This window comes from Xenopus laevis, chromosome 2L (assembly GCF_017654675.1).
Source record: "Xenopus laevis strain J_2021 chromosome 2L, Xenopus_laevis_v10.1, whole genome shotgun sequence".
NCBI lineage: Eukaryota > Metazoa > Chordata > Amphibia > Anura > Pipidae > Xenopus > Xenopus laevis.
In genome coordinates, this window is record NC_054373.1 from 173,062,020 (window position 1) to 173,082,779 (window position 20,760).

The following is a 20,760-nucleotide window of genomic DNA, read 5'->3' on the forward strand; positions in this document are numbered from 1 at the left end:
TTCCAGATTCCAGCAAAATACTTAGAAGATGATTTATTTACATTAAAATTGCAGTTTTCTTTAAATTCCATCATTAAGTATGGTTAAACTCAGTGAAGTTTTTTCCATTGGTTTTATTTTCTCAATCGCTTGTATAGAAGTTATTACATACACTTCGCATTATCACAAACTTCACCTGCACTTAGCATCTCCCTATGGCCTTTCAAGCAATAGTTGAAAAAAATTGGAAAAAGTGGGTGAGTAGTGATGGGCGAATTTATTCGCCAGGCGCAAATTTGAGGCAAATTTGCGTGATTCGCAGCCAGCGAATAAATTTGCAAAATGGGCGCGAAAATTCGCTGGTAAACATTTGCCGACGTCAAAAAAAAAAAGTCACTGTGTCCAAAAAACGGCCGCCGGCTTCAAAAAAATGGACGCCAGCATCAAAAACGTGACACCAGCGCCATTTCGCAATTTTTTTGCAGTTTTGTGAATTTCGCTGGAAATTCGTGAAATTTTTGGCGAAGCAAAACTGCGCAAATTCGCCCATCACAGTTCATTCTAAAAAATAAAAACTATAGATAGGCTGTGCAATGTTTTTAATATGTAATGTATAAAGGCTGGAGTGACTGGATGTGTAACATAATAACCAGAACACTACTTCCTGCTTTTCAGCTTTCTAACTCTGAATTAGTCTGGAACTTGAAGGGGGGCAACAATGGGACATAACTGTTCAGTGAGTTTGCAATTGATCCTCAGCATTCAGCTCAGATTCAAAAGCAAAACTTATGACCCATGTGGCCCCCCTCCAAGTCACTGATTGGTTACTGCCAATCAGTGGAAACCAAGAGAGCTGCAAAGCAGGAATTAGAGTTCTGGCTATTATGTTACACATCCAGTCACTCCATCCTTTATACATGAAATCAGCTAAATAACTATATGAGAAATATTTTCTTGCAAAGCCTGTCTATTTACCCAATTTTTATTTGTATACTGATCAATTCATTAAGGTCTAAATGTTATGCATGGCACTGAACTCAGATCCACTGCAACACCTAATTAAACACTATTAAGTGCAAGTAGGCTTTAGAATCTAAACTCTCATCATGAAATGCTGCTTGACAATGTATGCACAGCAATCAATTTAAAAAAAATATTTTTGGGAGCTATATGTTTTTTATGGTGATTGCAGAAAAGGTCAAAGCAGTTGATTTGTTGGCAGTTGACAGTTGGCACACAGTGCAAACAATGATTTCAGGATTTAAAATAACATGCATTAATATGTAGTAGTCTAGTTTTAACTAGAATAATGGCAAGCAAAAAAGCTATTTGTTTACATGTACATAAGCGCTATGCCTTATAGCTAACCTCCCTTAATTCAAGAGAACAGAATTAGCACTCCATATAGTCCAGTTATTTTCAAACGTTTTCAATTTAAGCATTACTTGAAGGTCCAATCTTTGACCAGGGACCCGTCAATAGTAAGACACTGGTGTGTTAGTTGTTCAGTCATAATCTCATCTTTAAATTGGGCTTTAAGGTATATATATGAGAGCAAATAACAAATGGTGATTCTCCAAAATTACCTTCATAACTAGCTTTCGGGTTATACAACCTTTGCCACTGGTCCACTGCTATTGGTTGAGTAGGCTGCAACTTGACCTTCTTCAGGGTCCAAACATGCTGTAGGTTCATCTTCTACAGGAATGATCTTAATTCCTATCCAGCATCTTTTACTACTGGGATCATCTGACTTACTGTTAGTACTGTAATTTGATTCCACATTTCATGATATAAATAGTGATGGGCGAATTTGCGGCGTTTCGCTTCGGCGAAAAATTCGCAAATTTTGCGCGAAATTCGCGAAACGGCAAAAAATTCATGAAACAGCGCCGGCGTCTCGTTTTTGACGCCGGCGCCCGTTTTTTAACGCCGGCGCCCGTTTTTGACGCGAATATTTGCGGGCGTTTCGTGAATTTATTCGCTGGTGGCTAATCGCGCAAATTTGCCGCGAATTCGCGCCTGGCGAATAAATTTGCCCATCACTAGATATGATTACATCATATGAATATGAGGCAATTAACAAAGATGTTCCCAGATTTTAAACGGCTGTTAGCTATCTGGCTTTCTCTTTACTTGCATTTTGCACTGGACCTCTGAAGTTATACCCTATTTATAAGTATTCTATAAGTGCAATAAAGGATGGCCTTATAGCATATTTGCATAGATTTGTTACAAATAGTTCTCCATGAAAACTACTCTGCTGTGGAGAACAATAAGCATCTCTATCACCATATTTTTAAATGCACACAACAGAGCCTCGATGTTCTGTTCATCCAATTAAATTTTACACAAATGCTTCTCTTTTGAACTGAAGTCTTCAATAATTTAGAAACATTATACATGTGAATATTACAAATGCTATTGCCAGCTCTAAGATGACCTTCCTGTTTATTTGCTAAAATGTTCTGATTTTATTAGAAAAGTATTCTGCGCCCTACTGGCTACCTTTAATTTAAAGCATTTGTCTTCCTTACACCAAGCAGCCCACTGTGATTTTGCAAACTAGTTATGATCTTTGAGAGAATGAGGAAGCCCCCATGGATGAGATTTGTAACTATGGTTGAGAATCATTTATAATCTCAATGGAGTATTTAATTTCTTCATATTTATACATTGTTGGCATTTCATTAGAATTTTTTTTTAAAAAAAGTTCTTGAATATCTAATGCAGAGTTGCAAACATATGTTGGGATGTATTAAAAAAATTATATTTGGTGTAATGGTATTTGCATATACACTAACTTAGGGCAGCTACAGACAGTGGCCCCATTTTGATTTTGTTTTACATTGTTTTTTGTGTATTTAAACTTTACATTTTTTTCACACACAAAAAGAAGAGCTTAGATATCAAAATAAAAATGAACTTATTACATCTTAAACAGTTAATGAGAGCATGGAGAACTGCTCATTTTGTGCACTCGAAGAACCATAGTGTACAAGCAGTAACTACTACTATACAATGAGCATAAAGTAAGAAAACATTAAATTCCAAAGGTTCTGGTTAGGAATTTCTCTGTAGAAGTCAAAAAGAACCGATTTCAGATTTCAGGATTCAGTTTCAGCCACGATTTGGCCTTTTTAACAGGATTCAGATTTGGCTGAATCCAATTGCATGGCCAAACCAAATCTAAATCCTTAAATTCAAATCATGTATCATCAGACAAACAAGAAAGCTAAAAAGAAATTACCATTCCTTCTCTTTGGCCCTTCCTTGCCCTAATATAATGCATATTCAAATTAGGGGTTGGGTTCAGTTCAGTAAATCTTTGACAAAGCATTCGGGGTTGGCCGAATCACAAAATAGTGAATTCATGCATTCCTAATATAAGTAATGTAAAAGCTCATAGCTGGTTGAGGACGATGATAGATATGTAAGTTGCTTAAGTTTCTGCCAATATCTAAGCTTGAATAATTAGAAGTCAATAATGAGATCTTGCTCATTAATCCAAAGGAAAGTGTTTCTGCAGTGACTATAATTGGTTTGTGAGTTGCATTGGGAATGTCCATTCTACACTGAATGGTTGGTGCCATAGATTAAATATATATGAACAAGAGCTTGTATTTGCAACTTACTGCGACCTATAGCAGTGAACCTTGTTAGATATTAGTAGGATCTAATATCTTGCCCCAATTCTTGTGTCTCTCCATTCTTGCTTCCCCTCCCTTCCTCAAGAAAACCGGACGTTGCAGCATACTCCAGGAGTCAAGGATTGCTTGCTTTTCTTGGTGAGATTGCCTTCCTTAGCAACAGACTCAGGACGGCAACACCCGGGTCATACCACGAAGTTAGTAAGACAATCTACATACAACTGCTTTTAAGACATTGAATGTTGGTTTAACTTTGTTAAATAAAAAGCAGGGTTTGAGGGCAGGAGCAATGGAACCACCTAAACTGAACAATGAGTGACTATTGAGCTCAGTGGGCTCTGTTATAACTGGATTGGTGGGGGAGAAGTATACGTGAGAGAAACTCCCATTAAGGGGCAGATTTATCAAGGGTCGAAGTGAATTTCGAGGGAATTTTCAAAGTAAAAAAATTCAAAATTCGAAGTAATTTTTTGGATACTTTGACCATAGAATAGGATACTACGACTTCGAATTTACTTCGACTTCAATTCAAAGTAAAAATCATTTGAATATTCGACCATGCGATAATCGAAGTACTGTCTCTTTAAAAAAACTTCGACTTCAATACTCCATTTTCTAAGTCTCTACACAACAATCGTTCGATCGTACGCTAAAATCGTTCGATTCAAATAATTTAATAGTACGATCGAATGATTTTACTTTGATCGTTTGATGGCCAAATTCGGTGAAAAATACTTCCATTTCGATAATCAAATTCAAAGTATTTTAATTTGATGGTCGAATTTCAAAGTATTACAATTTGACCCTTGATAAATCTGCCTTTAAGTGTGCTGGATGTTTATATATACCCCCTCCCTTCCTCCACCTCAAATTCCACACAACTTCCCTTACAAATCTCCCTCCCTCTCCCACCTTCACTCTCCAGTCGTGGTTTCGGTACCCCTCCTTCCCTGGCTTTACCCCTTCTCAGCTATCCTTAACCAGCAGATGTTGACATCACCAATGGGCAAGGGGAAAAAATATCAATTAAATGAATTCCAGTACAAGTACTTAGCCCAAAAAAGGGACAGACTACAGTCGGGTGGACAGGATACAGCAAGGGGGAATGAAGTAAACAGACTCATTTTGTAGTAAATAAAGCAAAGCCAGTGATTTTTAAGAATCAAGACACTGCACACAGAATTACACTGCACACAGAAACTTTGAGTTATGTGACCTTTTATTTGGTCACATAACTCCTCGGTGACTTACTGTATAATATCTTTATAAATTACAGTACACTATATATATATATATATGTCCAAAAGGCATGAGTGCACACTGGGATTTACTTAAAAATATATTTTTATTTTGTTACATTAAAACAGGCCAATAAAATAAAGTAGGCACACTGAGCAGTAATATATGACCTGCAAATAACATTTCTGTTTCTTTCGATAAATAAACAGACCCTTGCGGATGAGAACAAAGACAATTATTACTCACATGCAAACTGAAGGGTTGCCTCTCTGCTAAGGATGCTGCCAAAGGAGTTAGCTGCTAGGCACTGATATTGACCAGAATCCTTCATCTCATTTGGACTGCTGATTATAAAATTTCCATCTATCAAACTGTACCGATAATCATTTTCCAAGTCTATCTCAGTCCCATTGCGTAACCATCTTTAAAACAATTATAAAAAAAGAGGATAATTAATTTGAAATACTCCTGTAGTTCTAACACTTGAGTATGTAGAAATCTTAGATCAGTTTCAGTTGCAAAAAGTGTCCTTCGAAGAGACACTGTCATGTCCTAAGGGAAAGCACATTAAAAAGAAATATAGATTTGCCAGGATTGCCAGTGTCGGGGAGATGTTTTTAACAGCATGGCAGTTGGGAGATCTAGATCTCTAACATGGTAGTTAAAGAAAATAAATTAATTGAAAGGCCTATGTCACACAAAGATGTTAGTATGTGATACTTGTAGCTAGATTTTATTGCTTTGGTTAAAAGGGTATTAGTGCTTCTGAAACAAAGCGGAAGTTAAATTATTAAAACAATTAAGGACAATTGCATATTGCCATAGAATACAACTGTCTACAAAACTATAAATGTGATTTTATGCTGAAGGTAACTTCTTTGTAACTGCCCTGCCTTGGGTTATAACTGCCCTACATTGGGTAATTTAGATACTGCATACCAGAGGCCCTAAAGCTAAAGAACAATGCTATATCTTAAGGATAAGGATAGAATCTAGAATTCTAGATTATTTGTGTAATAGTCTTTTAACCTATAGCAACCAACCAGCAAGTAGCACTTACAATTTTTTTTATAAACAAACAACTAATTGGTTGCTATGGGAAAACATTGCATATTTTATTCCAAACTAGTAATATTTTGTTGATTCCTAATAGTTTCTACAATATGTATGTGCAAGGAATATCTTGATAAAAATAAATTCTTTACAGCTTGCACATTGTTCCCTGAATGATTTCCTTGTGTGATTACTACAAAGCATTCTGTGTTTCCTATTAATATGCTTTGCTCTGTGTAGGTCTAAATATAGACCTCATGCAATGGATTTTACAATATTACGACTCATTTTAGAATGGATTTAAGTAACTTTTGTTTATATTATTTTTAGAGCCCTAGAACAGTCTAGAGCTACACACAATAGCACTGTTGAACCACATACTGAATGGCAAAAAAATAAAATAAAATGACTCATTTTACCTATAGATTGGTGTAGGAACCCCTCTTGCCTCACAATTAAGGGCCACCTTCTTCTCCCCAGAATCCATGGGGAATATAATGTTTTCTGGTTCTTGGACAAACACTGGCCCATAATTCACACTCTCTAGAAAAAAAAAAAAAGAAAAAAATCTATGAGTTAAATGCAAATATTTATGTTACTCTCCCAACTCAGATGTAATACTTCAATTCCTTCCCAGGAGTCATGCTGCCATGCGTACAAATGAGCAGAAGGTCTCCTCAATCCCAATGTGTCAATCTTACTCTAAATTTATGGGGATATATGAGTCAATGGATATTTTATGAATCTTTGTTTGTGCATAAAAAAACCTCTCTTTAACATTAAGGGGCCAGAACTCACACTTTCGAATTTTAACCCACCAACTCGAATTTGAATTCGGATGTAAGATTTATCACACCTCGTCCCTGGAAACAGTTCTAATTCGACTATTCTTATAAAACCTACCAAGTTCATGTAAATGTCAATGGCAGAGGTCCCTTGAACTATTTGAAGATGTTAATAGTATTGATTAAACAAATTTTTGCCAAGTTTTGCTTCAAAACTGACGCCCCATAGACTCCAGTGGGAGAAAAAAAATGTTGGGCGTCAAAAAAAATGTAGCACGTCAAAAAAAATCTGACGCACAAAAGTCAAGGTTTTTTTTTCAGAGTTGAGACTATGCAATCGAATTTTAGATGTTCAAATGTTTTCACAAGTAACATACCATTCGAATTGCAAATAAAATCTGATTTATTGGAGTTTAAAATAATTCACATCACTTTAAAATTCGACTTTTGATAAATAACCCTTTAAGAGGAAAGCATTTATGACCATAGATGATACAAGGGCCTTTTGCTACAAAAGAACTAACCATTAAAAATTTATACTATGATCCCCGATTTACCCTTTCAAATATTTCAATTTGGTATTTGCCCTCCTATTTATGTCTGTTCCTAAATATATCCAGTTTTAAAAACATTACATGCAGAGTTTGTTGCTTTTTATCTCAATCACTCTACTAACTAATCATGTTAAGTGCTCTAATAGTGAATAGTATCTGTGACCACTGTGGTTAGAATGATGTTATAACTATAGATAGGATCACAGTCATGAACACAAAAGAGCTGCTGCTTTGTGAGCGAAAGGAAGGAGACCTCAAAGTTATAATAATGTTTTCAAAATGTAAGCAAATATTGTTCTTCAAACCAGTTGACTCAACTCAACATCAGAAATGATAAAGTAAAAACACATCGGTATGTTCCTTATCTATTAATTAAGCCCATAACCATTCTTGCAGGATAAATATATAAAATATTTATTTTATATTATTGTATTTTATATATAAATCATATTCTATGATATCACATTGTATTATATTGTATATGTAAATCATACTGTATATTATTCTATACAATTTTAATGCAAAATATAAAATATGTAAACATATTTTTAGGACAGAAAAATTGGCAGTTTGAAGAAGGCAAATTTCTGTAGAAGTCCATGTGTTTTCCATATCAAAGCTATTTAAAATTTGAGTTTTGATAAATAATTCAAAATGTTATGTACTGTACAAGTATGGGACCTGTTATCCAGAATGCTTGGGACCTGGGGTTTTCTGGATAAAGGATATTTCCATAAGCTTTGCTTCCAGTAAGGATTAATTATATCTCAGGTACTGCTTTATTATTACAGAGAAACATTTTAGATTATTTGGATAAAATTTAGTCTATGGAGTCTTGAATTCGGAAACTTTCTGGATAACAGCTTTTGGATAACAGATCCCAAATACTCTTATTTTTTAAAAGTTTTAAAATACTAAAATACTGTATGTGTGCTGTATTCATCCTGATGTCTATTAGCTTAATGTCGATTAACTTAAGAGAGAAAAATGTATCTCCTAGTTCAATTCCAGATGTTCCCTATATATACAGTATATATATATATATATATATATATATATATATATATATATATATATATATATATACAAGCAAGATCCGCACTCACAGGTCTTAAAAATGAATAAAAAATTTTTATTGTAGAGGGCTGACGTTTCGGCTTCCTCCGAGGCCTTTTTCAAAGTACATAATACTTAATACACACGCATTAAATACCCAGGTTGGCGGGAAAACAGGCCAACTTGAAAATGACGTATACCCCTCATCATCAGAAATCCACTACGACTAAGTTGTCAAACGTTATACAATTTTCACATACTAATCAGTCACACGCAACAAATAACATAAATAACGACAAACTATTGGATACTAGTTAAAATCAAGATACTGTGCAACAAAGTTCTTAACTCCCTTTTTCGATTGCTATGACATTCATGTTGCTATCTATGTTACACAATGTATCGACCTATTGAAAAGAGGTGGAGGGTCTGTACTGGGGCTCCCTCAATCTTAAACATACTCCTATCTTTATATAGTATACCTTCCCAATAAACTAGACTTAAAAAATTAAATTAAAAATCTTACAGTTGTTACCCGCCTGCTACAGCTATGTAATTAACCCACTGAATGGAGCTATCAACCATTGAATATTATCAAATCCCTCATATATTAAGTGACATCCCCAGGCCATTAATAAAGGAAGGAATACACTAACCAACCCCTAAGCTCATCGTGGTGGCTATGTTGTATATTTACGCAATCGATAGATTAACCCTTTCGGTGCCACTAACTAAACGACCCATACCTTAACCACTATAAGATCATCAAAAGTTAGCATCCAAAATTAAAATGTGCTATAGAAAAAATACATAATATATAATAATTACTATTAGGCTGTGAAGAACATATGCATAAAAATAAAAATAAAAAATCAGAGAATAAAGATATATATTTGTTAAATCACCGTGTCACTAAACAATATATGTATAAATCCCAATAAACGCCCAATAAAAGTCACTGTGAAATCGTCCATAAAGTAACCAGTGTGAAAGTCCTGGGGGTATCTGGTTGGTAGTCACTTATTAGAGAACACATCCATTAATCACAAACGTGGCGATCACCGGAGGGTATACCTGGGGGTATCTGGTTGGTAGTCACTTCGGTGTGGTATTAAAGAACACATCCATCAATCACAAACGTGGCGATCACCGGAGGGGTTAAATAATAGTCCACATACGGCTCACCCCGAAACCAGGGTGTATCGCTCGCAGGTGCCATTATCATAGGCGCTAACGGTCTCCGCTTCCGCTTCAATAGGTCGATACATTGTGTAACATAGATAGCAACATGAATGTCATAGCAATCGAAAAAGGGAGTTAAGAATTTTGTTGCACAGTATCTTGATTTTAACTAGTATCCAATAGTTTGTCGTTATTTATGTTATTTGTTGCGTGTGACTGATTAGTATGTGAAAATTGTATAACGTTTGACAACTTATAGTAGTCGATTTCTGATGATGAGGGGTATACGTCATTTTCAAGTTGGCCTGTTTTCCCGCCAACCTGGGTATTTAATGCGTGTGTATTAAGTATTATGTACTTTGAAAAAGGCCTCGGAGGAGGCCGAAACGTCAGCCCTCTACAATAAAATTTTTTTATTCATTTTTAAGACCTGTGAGTGCGGATCTTGCTTGTATGTTGGAAATTTCGTTTTTGATACTGCACCCAGGCAATGGTAACCTGCTGTCGAGAGTGCCGGCTTTGTGATGGACTGTATATATATATATATATATATATATATATATATATATATATATATATATATATATATATATATATATATATATATATATATATATATATGTTCCAGCATCAGTCACAAAGTTGAAGTTACGCAGGGGTTGGATATTCCAACAAGACAATGACCCTAAACACACTTGGAAATCTACAAAGACATTTATGCAAAGGGAGAAGTACAATATTCTGGAATGGCCATCACAGTCCCCCGACTTGAATGTCATGGAAAATCTATGGGATGATTTGAAGCAGACTGTCCATGATCAGTAGCCATCAAATTTAACTGACCTGAAGAGATTTCTTATGGACAAATGGTCAAAAACACCTCCATCCAGAATCCAGACACTCATCAAAGGCTATAGGAGGCATCTAGAGACTGTTACATTTGCAAAAGGAGCTCAACTATGTATTGATGTAATATCTCTGTTGGGGTGCCCAAATTTATGCACCTGTCTAATTTTGTTATGATGCATATTGTATATTTTCTATTAATCCAATAAACTTTATGTCACTGCTAAAATACTACTGTTTCCTTTGGAACGTTGCTACTTTTTTTTAATATTTATTTTATTGAAAAATATTCAGGTACAGTATGTCACAGCATTTTGGTAAATGCATTAAACTTAAACATAACCAAATCAATAAAATAAACACAGAGTACAATCAACCTACATTGTTGTGTCTTTCTTTCTAGATGTCATAAAACATATGTTGCGATTGGGAAACTTTAGGAGCTAATACTATACTGTATATGGTACCTTTACTCCTAGTGCGGGGTATGAGATATGGAAGTGGGGTTTTTGGAAAGAGTCCTCAGTTTTCTTCCCCTAAACCTATCCATGGCCCCGCCTCCTCTCATATATGTTAGTTTATATAGTGGTATTGCTCTGTGAAGGAGGTCCTCCCTCAACTCCAATGTTGGTCCCTCTGGGGTGTTCTATTTCCATGCAATTGTTTTTTTAACATACATACAAAGTAGGGATAGGAGGGTTTGATCTGCTTTTCTAGGGGATACCTCTCCGACCTGGTTGATCAACAGTATTATTGGATCTAGTGGGATTGGTATGTCTAGCCTACCTCAATTTTCACATAATAAACAATGTGTTTTTCTCAGAAAATTGAATCTGACTCTCAATCTCTAATGAATCCATAAGCAGTTTAACAAAGACTGATTACATTTTTAACCTATTTTTAACCGATTGCCAAAAAGGCTGTATTTCAAATTTTGAGTTTAGTGTACCTATCTGAATATTAGCTCTGTAGCAGCAATGATTCATTCATTTAAATTTGTCAACACAAGATCTCTGTTGAGACATCTTTCATGTGCCACTGCACATGCTCAGTGGTGGTTTGGCTTGAATGTTTTTTGAAATTATTCAAACAGTAGAGGAAATTCAAGTTACATAATGGTAGCTGATGTTAAAGGGTTGATTAATATTTTAAATTACTAGTCAGCCTTTCCAAAGCTCATGTAACTAACAGCAGCCCAGAACATGGGCTGAAAATCAGGAGATGGGGAGCTACTGGGGACATTTTTACAGGGACATATCTTCATTTCTAAAGGGCTCTGGTAGCATTGACATTTCATTGAGATTAAGACCTAAAATTTATGAGATTACAAAAGCTCTTTCAACCTGTTACATGTAAATATACTTGAAACCACGTACTTTTCTGTTCCATTGGCACTATTTACATGAATGTTTTCACATATGTATATATATAGAAGATCATGCATGCATGCCAGAACATGGGGCTCACTGACTCTCAAACAAATCTCAATCTGGGGTTAGGGTTTGCTATATCTCTTAAAGCGATGGTATGGTGTCTTTTTAACATCTGCCTTTGATTATATTTTTACAAAGCATTTGAGACGATTTCACTACATATGGATTTGTTTTACTTTACCAAGAGTGCTTTTGGTGTAACTTTACTTTTATAAATAGCACACTCCAAGCCCTTTACATAGGACTTTACACCTAAATAAGTATTTAATATGTTTTTCTATTTTAATGTACAATTAAATAGAAGCATACAAATTCTGTATGTCGATAAGTGTGCAGTACAGTTTTTGTTTGATAACTCTTACACAATTATGGCATATTTCATAATGTAGCATATTTCAATGTTTTACTTTCTAGCATTGTAGGGTTCTGTTCAACCCAAGTCCATTAAGCTCATGCATTACATAAAGTGTAATTAACATGAAGAAGTATGTAATTTTTTTCACCCTTACATAAGAGTTTAATGTTTCTGTAAAAATAAGTATGCATTTTCTAGTCCCTGTTTTTGTACAGTGTGATGAATATGTAATTTACAAAACAACCTAAAATTATATGCATTTCCAATCAATATGACAGATCTACTTTCATACTAGATGTAATTTGCTATAACAAATTTTCTTTACACAACAGAGGTTAAGTATGGTGAATCATCCACTAGATCCTCTTTACTTTCTAAACCAAGATGTTGAACTCTTGATGCTTTGAGTTTATGAAACATGCAATTATTCTAATTTTAATTCTATTTCTAAATAAATCACTAGATCACTAAATCATCAGCATTTTTATTATGTTGTATTTAAAGTGTCAATGTAGTGCAAAGAGATTTAGAAGTCAGTTGTGTCAGAAACGGTTGACTTGTTATGAGGGGCAAGATATGTCTATAACTAGCTCCTTAACATTTTTCTTCAGGAAAACAGTTTGCATTAGTTCATGTTCAAAGTCTTCTCAGGAATTCACCTTCCATTTTAATGTTTGCTTGGCTGTTTCTTTTGGTATATCTGCTATTCACTTTTCCTGCCATATACAACTCATCTCACAAAAACATTCCAGCATGAGTCAATAATCTGGAATGACCAGCTGACTAATGGCTTAATAAAGTTGTTTCCAGCAGGAAAAAACTGTTGGCTGACCATATGATTACCACATTAACAACATTAATTAAACATTATTAAAAAAAGTATCATAAAATTGCAGTTTTCAAGCACATGTCATGATGGTAACTATTCACAGGACAACAGGAAGAAACAAATATGTAAAATTTGGAAAACTTTGCAAACCAGCTTCAATGGATGTATCATTAATGGATGGTTCTCATCTCATATCAACTTCTCTGGTACCTGATTTGTAAATACATGAATGTTCACCCTGTTGCTTAACACTATAGTTTAACTTTGCAAGTAATTACTTTACTATCCATATTCAATCTACATTTACTTTCCTTGTACTCAAGGTGCTGACTCTTCAAGGTCTTTCAATTAACCTATATTACGGCAAAATGAGCCAGCCTAATCCCTAATCAGTTTTTGAGAATTCAGGTATAGTACTTGCAGTGTACAGACACTGCTTTAAAAGTAATTCAATAATTTTAATTCAGTAGATTTTTTTGTATGCAATTACTGATCTCAATTCCAATCCACACTGGAAAATGGAAATGCTGATATGAAAGAGTGACATTGTTTCCTCTCTGGAGAATCAAAATTCAAATGCGCTTATATGGATGAATCTGCTACAGAATCTCAACCTGCAAGGTCTGTTTAGAATGCTAACAAGAGGGGACAATGTGCCTTAGCTGCCGAGACAGAAGGGACATCAAGAGCTCTTGGTACACGAACAGGAGGACTCTTACATTATAGGCTATGACTAAGGGAAGGTGTTCCCGAAACGCGTAAGGCAGATGTATTTCTACAGTACCCAGCAATAAAAACCTGTTTTTTTTACCGGAGTGCCGTCCTCCTGTTCGTGTATCTATTGTTGGCAGTGGGGACGTTGCGGACTGAGCACCTGGCACCATATGGGAGCAGCTAAGTGGTGGTGAGTTTGAAGCGGTCCTAATTGGTTTTGTGGAGATTACTCAAGAGCTCTTGGCCTACTTTTTCAAGATTCTTCCCTTTTAACTTTTGAGTATGATTTATGGCTCTTCTTTAATGATACATGCTAAAATGGACTTTAAAAAAAGTAAGGAGCTTAAGAGAGCTAAGGCTTTATGGAGGTGGAAGTGGGAGATTTGCAATTCTGCACATTTTGTCCCATTTTTAGACCCTCAATACAGTTTTATGTAAGAAGTGGCACATATACACATATACACCTAGGAGCACATTTACTAAGCTCGAGTGAAGGATTCGAAGCAAAAAAACTTCGAATTTCAATGTTTTTTTGGGGTACTTTGACCATCGAATAGGCTGCTATGACCCGAGACTACGACTTCGATTCGAATGATTCGAACTAAAAATTGTTCAACTATTCGACCAGTCGATGGTCGAAGTACTGTCTCTTTAAAAAAAACCTCGACTACCTACTTCACCACTTTAAACCTACCGAGCTATAATGTTAGCCTATGGGCACCTTCCCCATAAGTTTTCTAAGCTTTTTCTGATCGAAGGAAAATCTTTCGATCGATGGATTCAAATTTAATTGTTCGATCAAACGTTTTTTCCTTCGATCGAAGTATTTATGGTAAATCCTTCGACTTCGATATTTGAAGTCGAAGGATTTTACTTTGAGGGTTGAATTTCGAGGGTTAATTAACCCTCAATATTCGACCCTTAGTAAATGTGCCCCCTTAAGTATTATCTATACAAACATATATATAACTATATAAATGAATATTTATACTAACTAGCTTTTGATCTTCAGAATGCAATATGCTTGGATAGTATGCTTGTTCAAGTCATCCAGCCTCACTGCTCTCACCATGAAAACTACCTACATTACTTCAAATGAAGGTTCAGTTGCTAAAGTATAAAGGGTGGCCTTTGGTGCATTAATCCTTTTTATGGGAAAAAAAAAATCACCCGTTAGCTGTCTATACTGTCCTCTAATATACAGGTATAGGATTAGTTATTCTGAATCCAGTTATCCAGAAAGCTCAGAATTATGAGCTGGCCATCTCCATAGACTTCATTTTATTCATATAATTCAAATTAAAAAATATATTTTTTTTTCTCTGTAACATAATACAGAGATATAACAGGACTTAAAAATCACAATATAAGGTTCTCTATCATTAACAATAGAAAAGATTTCACCGACCAAGAAAAAATCTGTATATATATATGGCGAAGCCCAATCAAACATGGAGAGAACATACAAATTAAACCAAGATAATTTCCTTTTTGTAATTTTGTTGAGAATCTTTTTGGAATCAAACCTGATGCCAATACTTCAGTACAACAGTTCTAATCACTGTGTCAAAAATCAAAAATTTTGTCTTCAGACAATCAAGTTTTTCAGGGGTAACTATTCCTATGGCTAATATGACATCTATTTCCCTCTTAAAGTTAGTTAGCAGCATTTTAAGAAAGCAGTGCTGAGAACAACAACCCATCTGAATTCTTTGCCTATCAATGTAAATCACAAAGTTACATAGTTACATAGTTAAATTGGGTTGAAAAAAGACAAAGTCCATCAAGTTCAACCCCTCCAAATGAAAACCCAGCATCTATACACATACCCCTCTCTACTTTTAATTAAATTCTATATACCCATATCTATACTAACTATGGAGTTTAATATCACAATAGCCTTTAATATTATGTCTGTCCAAGAAATCATCCAAGTCATTCTTATAGTCATTAACTGAATCAGCATCACAACATCACCCGGCAGTGCATTCCACAACCTCACTGTCCTGACTGTGAAGAACCCCCTACGTTGCTTCAAATGAAAGTTCTTTTCTTCTAGTCTAAAGGGGTGGCCTCTGGTACGGTGATCCACTTTATGGGTAAAAAGGTCCCCTGCTATTTGTCTATAATGTCCTCTAATGTACTTGTAAAGTGTAATCATGTCCCCTCGCAAGCGCCTTTTTTCCAGAGAAAACAACCCCAACCTTGACAGTCTACCCTCATAATTTAAGTCCTCCGTCCCTCTAACCAGTTTAGTTGCACTTAGTCTCTGCACTCTCTCCAGCTCATTTATATCCCTCTTAAGGACTGGAGTCCAAAACTGCCCCCATACTCCAGATGAGGCCTTACCAGGGACCTATAAAGAGGCATAATTATGTTTTCATCCCTTGAGTTAATGCCCTTTTTTATGCAAGACAGAACATTATTTGCTTTAGTAGCCACAGAATGACACTGCCCAGAATTAGACAACGTGTTATCTACAAAGAACCCTAGATCCTTTTCATTTGAGGAAACTCCCAACACATTGCCATTTAGTGTATAACTTGCATTTATATTATTTTTGCCAAAGTGCATAACCTTGCATTTATCAACATTGAACCTCATTTTCCAGTTTGCTGCCCAGTTTTCCAGTTTAGACAAATCACTTTGCAAAGTGGCAGCATCCTGCATGGAACCTTAAGTAATAAGTAATATCAATAAATCAGTGTTCACTAACAGCCTATGAACATGCATGTGTAGTCGCAACCCACTACGGAAGACCTAGAAGTGGAGGTTAATAAATAGGACATGAATTATTTCAAATTCAAATTTATCAGATGTTAAGCCGCCCCCTATTGTGCTCAATGGTAAATGGGTGCATTGGTGCTCCCCCAAGATTGCATAAGGCCTACATGGATAGTGTCAACATGTGCTCAGTTTTGCATCTATATAGTGTATAAAGTTAGTTTTTGACCTGTGCTCTTCTGGTAAGTCTTTCTATCAGATGTTGAAATATTGTTGATGGATGGCACTTGCTTCAATTTATACTTAAGAGGTTGGGCACAGGCATTGAGCATGATGCCATAACTTAATTCATGTTCAAATTCATCAGATGTTGAATATAGGCTTTCCTTGCATCTATGCACCCTATTGGCTGATTGGGTACATCAGTGTTCCACAAAGATTGTAAAGAGCATTTAATGTCTATATAGATATAGGCACTCGGTTCTGCATCTAATTTAGTGCTATTTACTTGAAATTGTATTCTTAAATTAACCCTTTAGTCACGTAATGTCTTATCCTGCTCTTTAAGAAAAAATACAGTAGATGGATTACAATTCCTTCTTATAATTAGAGCGTGGTTTCTCATTAAATTTTTGATTTCTTGAAAGTTTTACTTTTGCACATTGCCAATTGACATTTAAGCAGGCTAGACAGAGTAATTTTAATGTAATCCATCACATATAGCTTGATTACTCATAATGAGTGCTGCTGTCATGTTTGGAAGTTAACAGTCTGATTTCCATCCGGTGTGCCTTGATCCACAGCTTCAAAATCTGACAGCTCCGCACGGAAAGCAAGATCTAAAATAAAATACCATTTAGAAAATGCTGCTGGGTACAAGAGAGCCTACTTGGTGAAAATGAACTTACAAAATGGTCTTTCCTATATTAGAAAACTAATTATAGAGCTTGTTTAAGTTCTATTCAGCCACATAAATGTAGGCAGAAAGTTAATATCTTGCACAGTAAGCAAGTCTGAATGTAGAAATGCAGTGTCCCATTAAGATTTTATATAAGAATATTATTTCAGACTGGATTTTTATTACACTATATGGCTAAAAGTATGTGGAATCTTGCCTTCCCAATGTCTCATTCCAAAACCAAGGTTATTAATATTGAGTTAGTATTTGACCTGTACTCTTCTGTGAAGGCTTTCCACCAAATGCTGAAACATTGTCGATGGCACTTGCTTGTATTGCATTCTTGGGCACTGATGCTGGGGATCAGGCCACAACTTTCTTCATGTTCAATTTTCTCAGATGTTCAGGTATTTTGAGGTCAGGGGTTTTTGCATAGCAGTCAAGCTCTTCCGCTCTCATCTCTGTAAACCACTCCTGTATGGACCTTACATTGTACACGTGATTATTATTCTTCTAAAAATGTTGCCACAATGTAGGATGTGTAGAACTTTCAAGAATCCCATTTTATGATTCAGTGGTCATCACCAATTCCAATAATTAAAAGGGGCACATTTGGCTATATATTCAAGCTACTTTTTAAGGTGTCAGGCTGCTGGCCCTTCTCCTTTAAACCCAACCCTGTACATTCTTTAAGAACTTTATACATGGCAGATCATGGTCCACCTGTCGGGAGTGGGGAGTGTAGGAAAGGCAAACATAGTAATCCTAATCTTTTACAGTTATCCCTACTATTCATGCTCCTGACAGCAATTTGTGATGCTTTTAGAGGACACTTTTATTATTGTAGTTTTCTGGCTATTAACTAATATTTCTTCTTTATTTTCCTGCAGCCTTTTCACCCTAAAAGTGTTTGTCTGCCTGATATTGCATAAACCATTTAATTCACATGGAACCTGGTTTCATGTGAATTAAATGGAGCTTGTTCCATTCTGAAAACAGACAGATTTGAAAAGTGGAGACATGTTATTACCATGTATATTTTAACCTTAACTTGAGGATTAACTGGGTATTCTTAAGTTATTAATAGAGATACCACAGCTACAGGACAGTAACATTTCTCCACAGAGATCTTGCAGCTCTACGTTTCCCCACCTCCCCAAATTAACATGATTCAAGGGTTTTTTTCTTGAGCCAAAATTGAATTGGAGTTAATGGACATTTTTTTGGAGCAACATTTTATTGGGATTTGCTGGTGATTTTGAATCCATGCCTGGCAGAAATATCATCTCTAGCCATAGAATTGGAGTATTTTAGCTTAGCTTTGACCTTATTTATTAATTTAAAAACTCAAATTAATTGAATCGGGAAAAAAACCTGATAAAATCGTGCGAAAACTCAAATTGTCCAATTTTTCTGTAATTTTTCCTGATTTTTTTTCGGTTTTTACATGAAATCCTCGAAATTTAGGGAATAAATTGGGACAAACTCTGTGCAAGCCACAATATCTTTTAATTGGGATTGGTGCCTCTCCTATTTACTTTTACAGGACCTCAACAGTTCTAAGATGGCTGATTTTTGGATTTGGGCTTTTTGCAGCATCACAGTATATATGCAGTATAATAAATCTAGAAATCTTGATTGCTATTGTGTTTATAAAAAAAAACCACATAAACATAGATTCACATTAATTGCAAAAAACCCTTAGCCCTTAACAATAACATTATTCCATTAATTTTTCAAAAGTGAATCTTAAAAAAAACTCAAAATAAAAAACTCACCAAGTTGTACTTACCATTTTTTTTATTTCAAGCTATGAGAATATGTCAGTTAATACATCTTGAAAGAGTCAAGTTTGAAAAACTTGAAATTGAAATGATTACAATTTGATTTATTTTGCTTCTATTTTCTAGAATCACAGTAAAAACTCAAATTTAAATTTTATCACATTTGCCTCCATGTGTTACCGCTTCGAAAGTCCCTGCTAATGGATCTTTCTGTGGGTGTTTAAGTTCAACATTAATTAGGGTTGTCGTCTGCAGAATGGCAGCTTAAAAAATGCTGAAATAGATGCTGCTCAATGTTGGAAGATTATTAAAAAAAGGCACAAGAACAGAATAATAGCCGCTAGTTAATGAGATGTATGAATTCCGATGTGCTAAAGCTGCAGACTGTGGATAATTGTAATCCATTATCTCTAGATTCCAAGGTTCACAATTCTTATCTCAAATTCATGCAAAAATCTCTTCCGGACACCAAAACCTTTGTATCCATTCATAGCCTGGTAAAACATGGATCACTTTCTATCCCCAAAGAATTTTAGAACACTAGCAGTCATATCCAAACTGGAGAATTTCTCTATATTCTTAATATTCTGAGACTGTGACCTTTTTTTATCTACCCTTTTTATCTACCCTTTCGCCCTAGTAACATAATTATTATTGAACAATATAGTGCAGTGAGATTAATTTCCATATACATAAATGATCATTTAACCAGGAAGAAAACATATAAAATGTAAAGATTCCTTTAAGGAAAATGTTTGTTTCTTTAAATTTACCTGAAAGGAACAGACTAAACAACTTGGTTTCTTGTATTTGAAGAATTCTAAATGATTTATTAGTTGAGACGGAAGGAAAAGAGAGCTATAGATACAGTAACAGGATCTAATATGAAATGGGTAATATACATGGTAATGTATTACTTTGTCATTAAATAAATGATCTGCATCTGATAATACTAATATACTAATTATTAATACTGCCATTATCATCAAAAAAATTGTAAATTGAAAAGTGCTCAGAAGAGTATTAGGATCAATTTTACTTTAATTTATACGGGTGGCTATATGTTGCCTTTAAGCACAGAGTGCTCTCATATAGGGACAGATTCACTAAAGGACAAAGTGGCTAACACTAGTGACAATTCGCCAGTGTTACCATCCACAGGGTCATCACCTATTTACTAACAGGTGCAGATTCGCTAGCAAACTTTTTTTTTCGCCATTCGACTTTTCGCTCTGGCAAAAGGCTGTTACTCCACAAATTCAGTTAAGTGCGGATTTTACTGAACCTTACCTCTTTCTCCCGATTTGACACTTAAATCATATCCTGGGTGCCGAAAATGCATTAAGTTCAAAAAACGCTGGTGCCTTTTTCTTTTTTTAAGCGTAATTGCCTGCAAAAGTCCTAACAAACTTTTTTTGGGTAACCGGTTTTCTCCACACATTTTATAACATATGGAACATTCATTTTACAGTGGGCTCATGTGTAGGGCATTATATTAACTCTCTTGTCTTTGTTAAGGTTCCCTGGACATTTTTTAATAAAAAGTGGTAACTCCAAGCATTTGCACCAACATTTATAATAAAGACTTCCATACAACAACATATTTACGCTTGGCACAAACGAACGCTAGCGCATCTTCGTTATGAAATGCTCGCACTGCCGAAGTAACGCTAGCAAAA

The 20,760-nt window shown here is 35.2% G+C and overlaps 1 protein-coding gene across 1 annotated transcript in view; it reads right to left on the reverse strand.

Moving 5' to 3' along the window:
• The window catches only part of LOC108707575 (contactin-5), an 879,452-nt gene that overhangs the window by 279,408 nt on the left and 579,284 nt on the right, over nucleotides 1–20,760 (reverse strand). Inside the window, exons 6-7 of the mRNA XM_041582695.1 lie at nucleotides 6,341–6,464; nucleotides 5,115–5,290 (exon numbers count right to left, since the gene is read on the reverse strand). Coding sequence (XP_041438629.1) covers nucleotides 5,115–5,290; nucleotides 6,341–6,464 — 300 coding nt within the window. The remainder of the gene's footprint in view (nucleotides 1–5,114; nucleotides 5,291–6,340; nucleotides 6,465–20,760) is intronic.